Genomic DNA, 12554 nt, shown 5'->3' on the forward strand with positions numbered 1-12554 from the left:
AATTTTTTTGTTGATTTTATGTTCTTTTCGTGTTATTTTTTAGAAAACCGTAAAAATGTAAAAAAATATTCTTTGAACGTAAAAATGTAAATATTTTACAAAAAAATAGTGTCTAATGTAATTATTCTTTTTTTTATTATTATTTTAATTAATTTTGGTTGGGAAATGAAAAAAAAAAGTAATTTTAAAATTTGTTTTATTTTAATAATTTTATAAGAATAATTACATAAAGTAAATTATTTCATATACCATTTTTTTATTTTTTGTTTTCAAATTTATAGTTTGGGTTGCTTTAGTAGTTTTTCCAATAGTTTCTATATGAATTGTTATGTGTATTTTAGTTCTGATTTAAGTTCTCTGTTAATTGCTATGAGATTTCTATGTAAAATTCTGTAAAAATACAAAAAAAAAAATATATATATATATATTTTGATGTGTAAAAATGAAAAAGCCCCAAATACTATTTTTTTTATATAAATTTTTATAATTTTACGTTTAATTTTTTTTATATATTTTTATGGTATTCTATAAAGATAACACTAAGAGTCTAGGATAATAAAAAAATACATAAAGTAATAGAAAAACAAAAAAAATAATAATAATAAATTAAAATAGTACAATATAAAAATACATAAAAAAACAGCCCTTTTTCATTTTTATACTTAAAAATAATTTTTTTTTGCATTTTTACGAAATTCTACATAGAAAACCTTATTGCAACTAGCGCTGCAACTTAAATTGCAACAAAAAATCGTACAGAAATCCCTATTGCAACTAGCGCTGCAACCCCTCTAGAAACCCAAACCGTAAATTTGAAAAAAAAAAAAAAAAAGTTAAAAAAAATAGTATATGTGGTAATTTCCCTAAAAAAAAATTATATTTTTGTAAATAAAATAATAAATTATAAAAATATTTTAGTATTTTTTAATTATTTTTGTGTATTTATAAATAATCTATTTTTGTTATATGTATACATTTACCAATTTTATTATTTTTTTTTAAGAATTGGTCATTTTCAAGAATAATAAAATAGTCACAAATCGTTTTAAAAAAACATTTATAGGTATACTTCGTTATTTTACAAGAACATGATGAAGATTCTCTGATTCTCTGATTCTCTCTCTATATATATATATTATATGTATATATATATACGCTTGGTGACAGGTGGGAGTGAAATTTCATCGCAGAGGAGGGGGGAGGCACACTCTGAGTCAACTCAGCCATGTTTCAACCTAACAACCAGGTGATGATTCTCTTTCATAATTCCCCTCTTCATTTCTGTTTGGTTGCGTAGAAAACAACAGAGATCATAGAAAGCTTAGCTTCGGCCTTTAAATGTTTTGTTTGGGTACCAAATTTAGTCCAATGCATGTTCTTTACTATTCTTTAGTTTCGATTTTTCGTGAAAATGCAGTTCAGTGGTGTTAAGTTTGTAATTCTCTGTGTTTATATTATGCATTTTTTTGTGGGTAGCTTTGAATTTGTTAGTTTTACCCAAATTCTCATTTTCTTGACTAAGGAATTTCAAATTTTTGTCGATATGCTAAAGTCTTGAAGTTAGGTTTTTCAGTAATTATTGTTATTAGAGTGTCCCACCTCGAAGAGGTGATGTTAGGATATTAACCCTAAGATTATTGGTTACTCCTCTCATCACTAATTGTTTTTATGGAACTCATCATTCTTACTCTTAATATGGTATTATGGGCTTTTAATAAGCTGCTTGAGATCTGATTATATCGAAAAAAGAATATGCTCATTGGAGCTAAGAAAGAGCCTCTTACGTACCCTTCATAAAAAGAAAATAAGGCATGTATTTATCCACTAATCACTAATTGGTTTTTAGATGGAACCTAATAGTCTCAACGAGCACCGGTTAAGATCCGGTTAACTCAAAAAGACACTACAGATTCGAGCTAAGAAAGAGCCACTAGCCATTTCTAAAAAGGAAAAAAAAAAGCATGTGAAACCACTAATCACCAATTAGTTCTTAGATGGAACCTAATAGTTTCAATGAGGGCCACTAAGGATTTGGTTCAAATTTGGTCCTTGAAAAAGTTCACCATCTTCAGGTGAAAGAGTAAATTAGATTCTTGTCCATTTTTGTTTATAGAAGCTCTTTTGAGGAGGTTTGTTTGTTGTAAACAATGTAGAATCTATTTCATGTTTTTTTTTTTCTTCCAGAATATATATTCTTAATTATGTCAGTAGAGTTTTATGCTATCTAAGAATATTTGGAGAAAACTCATATTAAAAAAATATTTGAGAAAACTTTAACATCCTTTGTTATTGCAGCCTTATGCATTGGCTACTCAACCCCCACCAGCATCTGTGCAAGGAAATCCAAATGGAATGGATATAGTTGTTGTTAAGGATGACGGGAATGGAAGTTTTTCTCATGCTGAATCCATCATCCAATACTCTAAGGTTGCTGCATAAAATCTCTGATTATCCATCTTTACGATTTTTATGATTTGTATTTGTTATTATCTTTTCCCCACAAGGTGTGCATCCTATCAACCAAGTTTTGTTACACAATTATCACTCATCTCTGCAGAAACTTCAAGATGATCTTCATATCATTGGAATGAAAATCAAGCAGCATGAGGACAGCATAAAGTTTCTGAAATCCCAGAAAAGCAAATTTGATGACTCAATTCTTGATCTGCAAGGTATGAAATTGGCTGTAATCTGCTACCCATTTTATATTCTGTTTGTAGGGTCTGTTTCTGCATCATGTGCGTAAACTGTATATAGTTTCTCAACTATGAAGGAAGGGTTAGCCTGGTAGATAACTTTTAATGAAGTTCTTGAATTTTGGAAGCTTAAAGAAATAATTTCATAACTGGTGTATACATCAACTGATGTTTTCTTTTTCTTGAAAAGTTACATATACCCTTTTAAGAATACGCTTAGCAACCTTTTTTTTTTCTTCACTTGGTGGTCCATTGGAAAACACGTCTATTCTTTATTTTGTTTGCTTTTGTCGTCGTCTTAAATCTCCGTTCCTCAGTTACTTTAGGCAAGTACCATTCCTCTGCAACAAAGATTGAAAACGAGGACCATTCCCACCTTCAAAATGAGGAGGAGATATGTGGGCAGATTCTACAGCATGAAAGATCTGCTGCAGGCATTTTATGCCTGCTGAAAGCTCGTCATGGCACTCAGGTCTCTAATCTTACAATGACCAAGGATGTAGTGGGTATTGTTGCTACACTGGGCAAAGTGGATGATGATAACCTTAGTAGGTAAAGTGACTTTGCAAATTTCTATCTGCATCTTCCTTCCCAGTTGAGAGTCATACATTAATGGTTTACTTCAAACTATTGTTATGGTTATGTAAATTTACTAACTAGATTGAAATGAAATTTGGATGGGATATCTAAAAAAAAAACTTTGTAAGTGGAAAAATGATAGAGGAACAGCATTGAAGTGTCACCATGTTTGACAATTTTTTGTTCTACTTTTAAATGTAGGCTTTTCTCAGAGTACCTGGGAATGGAGACTATGTTGGCAATTGTCTGTAAGACAACTGAAGGTGTCAAAGCTCTAGAAGTATATAATAATGAAGGCTGCATCGATAAAAATTCTGGTCTTCATGGGCTCGGTGCTTCTATTGGGAGGGCTTTGGAAGGACGATTTGTTGTTATTTGTCTTGAAAATTTAAGGCACGAGTCTTAAGCATTGCCTTTGATGAGGAAATCTTCTTGACTAGTATTAATTATTTCTTTATCGTTTTTGCTTCTTATTCAAACATTTCTTTGTTTTCTATTTCCACAGACCATATGCTGGTGAGTTTATACTTGATGACCCTCAAAGGAGGCTTGACCTTCTAAAGCCAAGATTGCCTAATGGAGAGTGTCCACCTGGCTTCCTTGGATTTGCTGTAAATATGATAAATGTGGATACCACAAACTTATATTATATTACAGCCAGTGGTCATGGCCTTCGGGAGACTCTATTTTATAGTCTTTTCTCTCGTTTGCAAGTATATAAAACCAGGGTGGACATGCTAAATGCACTCCCCTGTATAAGTGATGGAGCCCTTTCTTTAGATGGAGGAATAATCAAAGCCACTGGTGTCTTCTCTCTTGGAAACCGGTAAGAACTTCTGTCAATGGCACTGAAATGAAATAATCATGCACATGTTTTGTTGAATCTCAGTTTGACTGGATCTCTTCAAACCTGTACTTGATAAAATTTCAAGTTTCACTTCCTGAGTGAATGTTAGTCTTTGTTTTATAAATAAAGACGGCCTTTGCTGCCTCCTCATTTTCCATAACCAATTTGCATGTTGCTATCATTATCATGATTTTATAGCCATGGTTTGCTTCATAACCCATTTTGATGCAGGCAAGATGTAAATGTGAGATTCCCTAAGTCATCGGTGGCCTTGAGCCTACCCGATAGCTATCTTGGAGCCGAGAGGCAAATCAAGGAGTTGAAATGGCAGAAGGAAAAGATGGCAGAAGATATTAAGAGAGAACAGACTTTACTAGACAATTCAAAGCTCAAATTCGATAGAAAGAAGCAAGAGTTTCTTAAGTTCCTCGCTGAAAGTTCATCATACGCGTCTCAGGTAACTCATATTCTTCTTCCTCTCGCTATTAACTCTTATTTTCCAAGACAATTTGATGCCATTCAAAACCAAAAGACATAAAGCCGTGCACTTTATTACTTGATGAAATTCAACCATAGTGTTTAATGGTGAGCTTTTTTCTTTTGATAAATGGCAGCACCAGATAAATTCAACACAAAGTAGAATGACCCCCAGATGAATCAGTGTACCTGGAAGAATAAATATAGAAGAAATGAAAGTTTTTCTAGTAACAAACTGAGTAAGTTTCAGGATAAGATCCTCTCTCTCTCCCTTTTGGAAAGTTTGTGAAAGTAGACCAGTTATGATGATGGTGATAGATTTAGGGGAGAGTGGATTTTGTCCAATGAAGTTAGACTGTGTTTTTTTTTTCTTCCTCAGTTTAGATTCTAATGTAGTGGTAGGCTTTTGCTTCTGCTTCACTCCAATGCAAGGTAGTGATTGGTGTGGATAAATTCTTTTGTATTATAACATTTTCTTTATCCACCAAAACCACAATTTCTATTGAATACAAACACAACCAGCAAGCATCACATCTTCCCTCCTCCCTTGTTATTACTTTATTTTTTGCTTTAGGAACCCATAAAAATTAAATGGGGAAATGAAATTTCATTTAGTTAAGTGACAAGTCACATTTGGCTCGATGTAGAAGTTGTGTTGTTGCAAATGGGAACAATATTTCTCCAACAATATTCCATGAACAATTCAAACATCTCATAGACCTTAATTGGCGTTTGGTTGCAGGTAATGAAATGGAATAGAATGGAAAAAAAATAATTTTCATTCCATTACTTTGTTTGGTTACATTTAAAACCATTGGAATACCATTCCGATGGAATGACTTTTTCATCATTTTGGTGGAATGACTATTCCATTTTAAAATGGAAAGAAAGACCATTCCAATGCAAGATTTGAAAAAATTTAATAATTTTTTTAATCAATTTTGTATGCATTCTAAATTTTATTCCATTCCCATTCCTATTCTTATATTTTTATTCCTCCCTACTCATTTCTCAAATCTATATGCAGCTTTTCCATTCAATCTAAAATAAGTTAAATGAAGAACAACAATAACATTAATGATGACAAAAAATAATAATAATAACATTAATAGATGAAAGGGATTGAAGATTGTGTCCTTGTTATTCATCCCAAATCAGCTAAATATTTATCTCACAAACAAGTAACTTTTTTTTTTTGGCTTTTTACAAAACCAAATAACTTGTTAGTGAATAATATGATATGCAAAATTTGTTTATCAAATGTTCTCTACTTGGGATTTTTCACTATGATCTCTTGAACATATAGAAGTAAAGCAAAATAGATTTTTTAATTATATTTGTCAGTTTTACTTATATATAAATTATAATTAGTAAAAATATTATTTTTTTCTAATAATTGTTTTTTCAAGGGGATTGACGCCCACCCGGCCTCTATGTGGGTCCGCTCCTATTTTTATTGGCCTTAACAACTTTGTGTATAACGTGCCTACCAAACTTTAAAGAAAAACAAGATTTTACTTTTTCATATGAAAGAAAATAAATTTATTTTATTTTTTGTAAGATGTAAGAGAAATTACAAATCATAATAGGTGTTGAAGATAATTATTAAGAAAGCTATTTCACTCGTAAAAATTTTCATAAAGACTATTTTCACAAAACACTCATAATGGGAAATTAACAACAACAACAACCCAGGTGAATGCAATGATAGCTTATTCTTTTCAAATATGTTTGGAAGTATAGCTTCAGATTTATAAGCATACCAGTAGTGAAGTATGTGTTATATATCTTTGTTCTTTGATGTTTTTGGCAACATATAAGTGAAACATGTTTTGCCATTCATAAAGAGGGAACTGTTTTTGTCTCTGACTCTCTTTGGACAATGTTATGCAATGATATGAAATTTTGTACTTGTGTTTATCTATTTTGACTCACTGACAAAAATTCCCTCCTTCCATTAATGATAAGACTGTAATTAAGTATTGTTTAAATTCTACCACATATTTCTTTGTCTCCTCCCTTGAACCTTATTGAACTAAGATTCCCACTATCTGTCTAACTTGTCTTGTTATATAGATTTTATTTCTAAAGCTGTCAACTTTTTCCACTCTGTGACACTAGGAAACAATCTTCTTCATGCTCTTTTTACTCTATTATTTTTTCACAAGATTCTTCAAGATGGTACATTTATATAATGTCAAGACAAATTCATAAAGCATTATCAGTTTTTATTGCTCTGTTAATCTACATATAGCTACAACATACTGAAATTCTTCTGTAATGCTTGCTTTTACAGAAGGGTTTTTCTAAAAATTATGAAGCAAATGGCCAAACCCCATAACTCTCCCACTTTTTTTAAAAAAATTTAACAGTACATAACCACATGTTCGATAGTCCTTTGTACTTGGCTGCAACATCTCTATTTACAACCCAAATCTATTGCTACTCCTAGTCCTAGTATTGCATTGAGGTTTCAGAAGTAGCTGAAATGCCAAGCTAACAAAGTACCTTTTTTGTTGGAGTTTTTTGGGACTTTGTAGCCAGTAATAATAAGAATTTGTATGGGATTATCTTATCAAGCTCTGATATGTGAATATGGATTATCCAGTTGTTTTGATTTGAGTTCTCAAATACTTGGGACTTGGACTTGGTCTTTGGCTCTGAAATCTAGTGAAGCCAGAGGAATTCTTAACAAGTGGAATTAGTGACTGTACAACATCAGTCATTAGAGGTCTATAATCTGCTTCTGGCTGTACACACATGGCTGCAATAGCAGCTATCTATAAAATCAATGAAATGAGAAGAAAATAAAGTTAGTTGTCTGAATAATAATGGGACCATTTTCAAAGGAAAAAGAAAAGTCTGGTGTTAGTGGGAGAAGCAGACTTTACCTGAATTAGATCCTTCTTTGAGTAGTGGCCTTTTAAAGCTGGGTCAACCATCTCCACTAGTTTTTCTCTGTTGGTTAATCCTGGAAGAGCCTGAAAACACAAACCAAACAAAAACCTTACACAAACCAGTAAGTGGGAAAAAGAGAAAAACAAGAACCACATGAGTCCATGACCAAGGCTATTAATGCTTCTACCTGAATTAGTACAAGTCACAACCAATAACTAAATAAACATGGCAATGTATTGCATTGATTATTAGTTTTTTTTATTATTGTTGTTGTTGAACATGTACTTATTATCTTTAGTAAAATCTATGCCATTAAAACTGATACTTTATTCAGAAGAAAAATGACCAGTTGTGTAAACTAACCCAAGAAACAAGGACATGTTCTCCAGGGGGTCTTTTGGTATCAACTGGAACACGACCCGTTAGCAGCTCTAGAAGAACAACTCCATAGCTGTACACATCAGATTTTGTTGTAAGCTTCCCTGTTGAAGCATACCTACATTTACCAAAATCAGCTTAATCAGTTCACAACTTAACCATATAGCTTTCTTTGTTTGTTTCAATAGAAAAAAGGTGGCAGTTTAGTCAAAAGGGTAGCTAGCTGTGATTTCTTAGTAGACATTAAACTATTTTGTTTCTATCTTTTTTTTTCTATAATTATGTTTCATGTCATGTCATGTACATGGTTTTAGTTTTAGAACATTGCATTCATGATGCTATAATGATAATGAGAAAAGACATAGGCTCTCACTCTGGTGCCAAATATCCTGTGGTCCCCAACACACGCGTTGAAATCTGACCGTTGATCTTATCCGACCCCATTTTGGCCAGTCCGAAATCTGATACTTTTGCCCTGAAATTAGTATCCAAGAGAACATTGCTGCACTTGAAATCACGATGGATGATTGGTGGGATAGCATGCTCATGGAGTGTCTCAAGAGCCATGGCACAATCAAGGGCTATCCTCAATCGAGTTCCCCAATCCAACGGCTGATGTTCTTCGTGAAGATAATGGTGGAGAGTTCCACTGGGCATATATTCAAATATAAGGAGCCTATGATGTTGGTCAGCACAATAGCCAAGCAACTCCACTAAGTATGGAGAGTGCAACATGCTTAGCAAGTCTACCTGCAATGACAAGCATCTTTAGGCTTCATTAAAGTACACTTTTCATTCACATCCATGTGCATTTGCATATTTATATTACTATTTGAAAATGTGGCTTAAGAGAAAGAAAAGCATTAAAAGTCAAACATCAAGGCTTGTTTTTCAATTTCAAGTGAATATAATACACTATATTATATACTAGGGAAGGTAGGAGGTTTGTGAGTTTTGTTTTCTTGTATAAAGATCTATTCTGCATGGGGTATCAATCTCTTCTAATCTATCTTAAATTATTTGTTTGACCTTCTGATGAAGGTATTAAACTACATATCTAATAATGACAAAACAACAAAAGATAACAAAAGCTAATAAATGAAGTGACTTACCTCAACCCTGAAAGCACGCTCTCCTTGCTTACCAGCCCTATGAAGCATCTTAATAGCTGCCTCTGTACCATCACTAAGGACCCCCCTATACACCACCCCAAAACCTCCTCTGCCAATAACATTTGCTTCACTAAAACCTGTTGTGGCCACTTCAAGCTCTTTGTATGTGAAAATTTGAACTGCCTTGTATCTTTGTGGTTGAGTCTTGCCTAAATGACCTCCATAGAGGCAACCACCTCTCAGTTCTGCAACATTTTCAAATACCCAGATCAGAAATCCGTAGTTAAAATGAATGGAAAATATCAAAAATGGAAATAAGTTTAGACCTTTTTCTAATTTAGAAATAAGGGTTTCTTTAAGAAGGGTAAAATAAAGGTGTTTCCTTTATCACTCATTTGTGGTCCATATTATGTTTGTGTTCTGTATTGGGAAATAAGGAATGATAATAATAATAATAATCTTACTTGAAAACAATGGAGTAAATTTAATTCATCTACCAAATTGGAATATAAAAGTTGTGAAAGGAAAGGTACACTTACCTGGGCTAGAGTTGAAGTTTATGGAAGTTTGAGTAATAAAACTGCCACTTCCATTGTTGATGCTATTACTTTCATTGTAAAGGGCACTGTTTTTTTTGGGTGCTGATTTGAGTCGTTTAAGCATTAATATGATGAGAAAAATGGCAAGAAGGACCAGAACTGAGAAGACTGATATGATGATTATGACAAGGGATTTTGAAGGAAAAGTTCCATGGTGGTGGTGATGATGATGGTGGCCTTGGTTATTATGAAAATGTGAAGAGTGTTGTTTAAGGGTATTGTTGGCCAGACCAGGTGGCTCTGCAGCTTCACCAGTTGTGTTAACTTCCATGAATGTAAGAGAGAAAAAGAGAGAGAGAGAGAGAGAGAGAGAGAGAGAGAGAGAGAGAGAGAGAGAGAGAGAGAGAGAGAGAGATTTGCTTGGAAAATTGTGAGTATACAACTTCACAAGTTGGTATATTTAGTAGAGGGGTTGGGTTGGTTTCCCTTAAGGGAAGGAAGTCATTCTTTTTCTCTCTCTCTCTCTTGTTACCCTTTAAAAATGGTCATATTTCTTCTTCACATGAATCTCTCTCTTTCATTTCGTCCCTTCTATTGTAGTTTCTTAAGGAATTGTCTTTCTCTAAATCAGAAGACTTTGAAGCTTTTGTCAGTTTGCATATTCCAAGCACATAATTATCTACTCATTAATAAACAAAATCCACAGCTCTTGAATAAAGCATCATCTTTACTTACTTGACTATGTAGATATTAGATAATGACTTATTAAGAAAGAAAGAGTTGGCAACTGTGCCAGCTAGCTTTGTCACCACCAATAATATAATATCATGGGCCACATAAATTAGAGAGAGAGAGAGAGATCTATTGAAAAGATTTGTGAAATGAGCTCCCCTATATTCTGAATTTTCAGTCACATGATTTCAAAACACCATAGCAGGTAATGCAATCACTTTCTAAAATCATTAGAATGAAAAGTGAAAAAGTCTATAAATAGCTAATTGATTGGTGAAAGCATTAATGATGACCTGAAAGTCAAAAATCATCATTTCGGCAGAATTGATTACCAATTTTATTGAGTGTTGTTATGAGAATGGTTAAAAGGTATTATTGGTGCTTAGGGCGCGTTTGGAAAGCAACAGTGTAATTGGATTTGCCTCTAATTACACAATTTGACATGTTTGTCTGACCATGTAATTAGAAGTAATTGAGGGATTTTAATTACACTCTCCAATTTTCATGGCCCCCATGAGAATTGAATATAATTACACGGTGTAATTACTAAAACTTTCTATACTAAACATTAGCTATTAAAAAATATTATTTTCTCATGTAATTACTAACTATTTTGCCAAACAAGATATTAGGAATTCATATGTAATTACCACCTCATATTCAAACACACCTTGTATTTTAAAATATAGTGTAATTACTAAACTGTGTAATTACTACCCTAGTAATTACCCTACCTAGTAATAACACAGTTTCTTCCAAACACACCCTTAGTATTTTCTTCAGTGTCATACTCTTATTGATGTAATTAAGTATCAGGTCTTATATAATTTACGAAAATAATTTTTAGAGAATATCACTAACTATCGTGGGGCGCCACTTATAAAAGGTAATAGACACCAATAATATTCTATTGTTATAGTGTCAAACACTATCACGATGGCTTGTGAATGGTGAATTTCTTAACACAATACTTTCAAAATTAAAATACAAAAAAGAGTTATACTTAATTGCATTAATTTCTCTAATTTATTAGCTGAAAATAGAAAAAGTTAGAATGTTGTAATTGACAAAATAAATACTTGTACTTAGGCATTTCATTTAAATATTTAATTTTTAATTTTAATGATGTAAATACAAAGTACCAGATGAATATTATTTAAAATACAGGCTACAGAAGTTATTTTTAGACAAAACACAAGCTCTACTAATCATGGACACTAGTTAATGTGTTAACAAACTAATTATCTGTCTTCGATAAAGAATTTAAAGTAATCTATCTTAGAGCAGGAAAATTATAAAGAGACTTTAACTATTGCTCCATGAGCTTCTCCCTCGACCTGCCCAAACTTGGCTTAGTCAAGTAGAAATAGGTTGTGTTGCTTGATGCTCCAAACGAAAACAAATTTGGATAACCTCTAGTTTGATCAAGAAATTCGATGAGGTAACAACTATTCAACCAAAACCCGAAGGTGTGAACTAATTGAGTATATTCCCTTTTAATTTTTGTTAAAATATTTAATTTTTAACTTAATTTATGCTTCAAAAATTGAAATTAAATATTTAAGTATAACAATTACATAAACTTAGATATTTAATTAAGTCACCAATATTCCTAGAGAAAAAAAGTTAAATATTAAATGTTTGTGACGTCAAAATAAAAAATAAAAAATGAAATATTTGAATGGAACAAATAAATTATCTCAAGTTTTTTTATACAGCCAAATAAAGAGTTTTCCAGCTCTTTTCTTTTCTTTGGTTTATTTAATAGAGTCACCTTGTCCACTTGGCAATTCATAAGAGTCATGTAACAAATTAGGTATTCTAGAAAAAAAAAAATGTAACAAATTATATTAGTCATCATAAATTTAAGGGTAAATACTATTTTGAACCCTCTGTTTTACAAAAGTTACCAATTGGACTCTGTGTTTTGTTAAATGACAAAATGGACCCTGTATTTTCTAAAATAGTACAAATAGGATCCTGAATTGATTTTTTGTCAAAATAAAGTTTAATTATAATCCGATCTAAAAGTGTTATATGACAAAACTGTTTACATTTTTTGTATCTGTTCGTATTAAGTATTGTCTTCAAGTTGGTTGTATTAAAAAAAAAATTATCAAAAATTAAGCTCAGGGTACTATTTTTACTATTTTAGAAAATACAGGGTCCATTTTGTCATTTAACAAAACACAGGGTCCAATCTGTAACTTTTGCAAAACACAGGGTCCAAAATGGTATTTACCCTAAATTTAATCTAGTGAAATCTGTGAAATACAAAATTACCTTTTGTTACTGA

General features: G+C 32.0%; 2 protein-coding genes across 2 annotated transcripts; one reads left to right on the top strand and one right to left on the bottom strand.

The window, feature by feature from the left end:
• The first annotated feature begins 1060 nt into the window (after positions 1 to 1060).
• Positions 1061 to 5112, top strand: LOC115717005 (protein DEFECTIVE IN MERISTEM SILENCING 3). Its single transcript, XM_030645929.2, has 8 exons — positions 1061 to 1246; positions 2296 to 2427; positions 2558 to 2672; positions 3014 to 3248; positions 3477 to 3668; positions 3781 to 4101; positions 4354 to 4579; positions 4737 to 5112. Exons 1-8 carry the CDS (start codon positions 1226 to 1228, stop codon positions 4776 to 4778), a joined length of 1284 nt encoding a protein of 427 aa, XP_030501789.1. The 5' UTR covers positions 1061 to 1225; the 3' UTR covers positions 4779 to 5112.
• Positions 5113 to 6806: 1694 nt separating this feature from the next.
• On the bottom strand, positions 6807 to 10482 carry LOC115717409 (probable serine/threonine-protein kinase PBL7). Its single transcript, XM_030646375.2, has 6 exons — positions 9527 to 10482; positions 8988 to 9232; positions 8249 to 8625; positions 7861 to 7993; positions 7491 to 7580; positions 6807 to 7379 (listed from the first exon to the last, which is right to left on the bottom strand). The coding sequence occupies exons 1-6, from the start codon at positions 9855 to 9857 to the stop codon at positions 7200 to 7202; spliced, it is 1356 nt and encodes a 451-aa protein (XP_030502235.1). The 5' UTR covers positions 9858 to 10482; the 3' UTR covers positions 6807 to 7199.
• Between the last annotated feature and the right edge of the window lie 2072 nt (positions 10483 to 12554).

Source organism: Cannabis sativa, chromosome 5 (assembly GCF_029168945.1).
Source record: "Cannabis sativa cultivar Pink pepper isolate KNU-18-1 chromosome 5, ASM2916894v1, whole genome shotgun sequence".
Taxonomy (NCBI): domain Eukaryota; kingdom Viridiplantae; phylum Streptophyta; class Magnoliopsida; order Rosales; family Cannabaceae; genus Cannabis; species Cannabis sativa.

Bases quoted from the DNA above. Each gene is read 5' to 3' on its own strand.
- LOC115717005 (XM_030645929.2), top strand. From the start codon at position 1,226: ATGTTTCAACCTAACAACCAG. The intron at 3,669-3,780 runs GCACGAGTCTTA...CTATTTCCACAG, and splicing joins ATTTGTCTTGAAAATTTAAG to ACCATATGCTGGTGAGTTTA. The intron at 4,102-4,353 runs GTAAGAACTTCT...ATTTTGATGCAG, and splicing joins GTCTTCTCTCTTGGAAACCG to GCAAGATGTAAATGTGAGAT.
- LOC115717409 (XM_030646375.2), bottom strand. From the start codon at position 9,857: ATGGAAGTTAACACAACTGGTGAAGCTGCAGAGCCACCTGGTCTGGCC. The intron at 8,626-8,987 runs GTAAGTCACTTC...TTGTCATTGCAG, and splicing joins AGCGTGCTTTCAGGGTTGAG to GTAGACTTGCTAAGCATGTT. The intron at 7,994-8,248 runs GTGAGAGCCTAT...TGGTAAATGTAG, and splicing joins ACAGGATATTTGGCACCAGA to GTATGCTTCAACAGGGAAGC.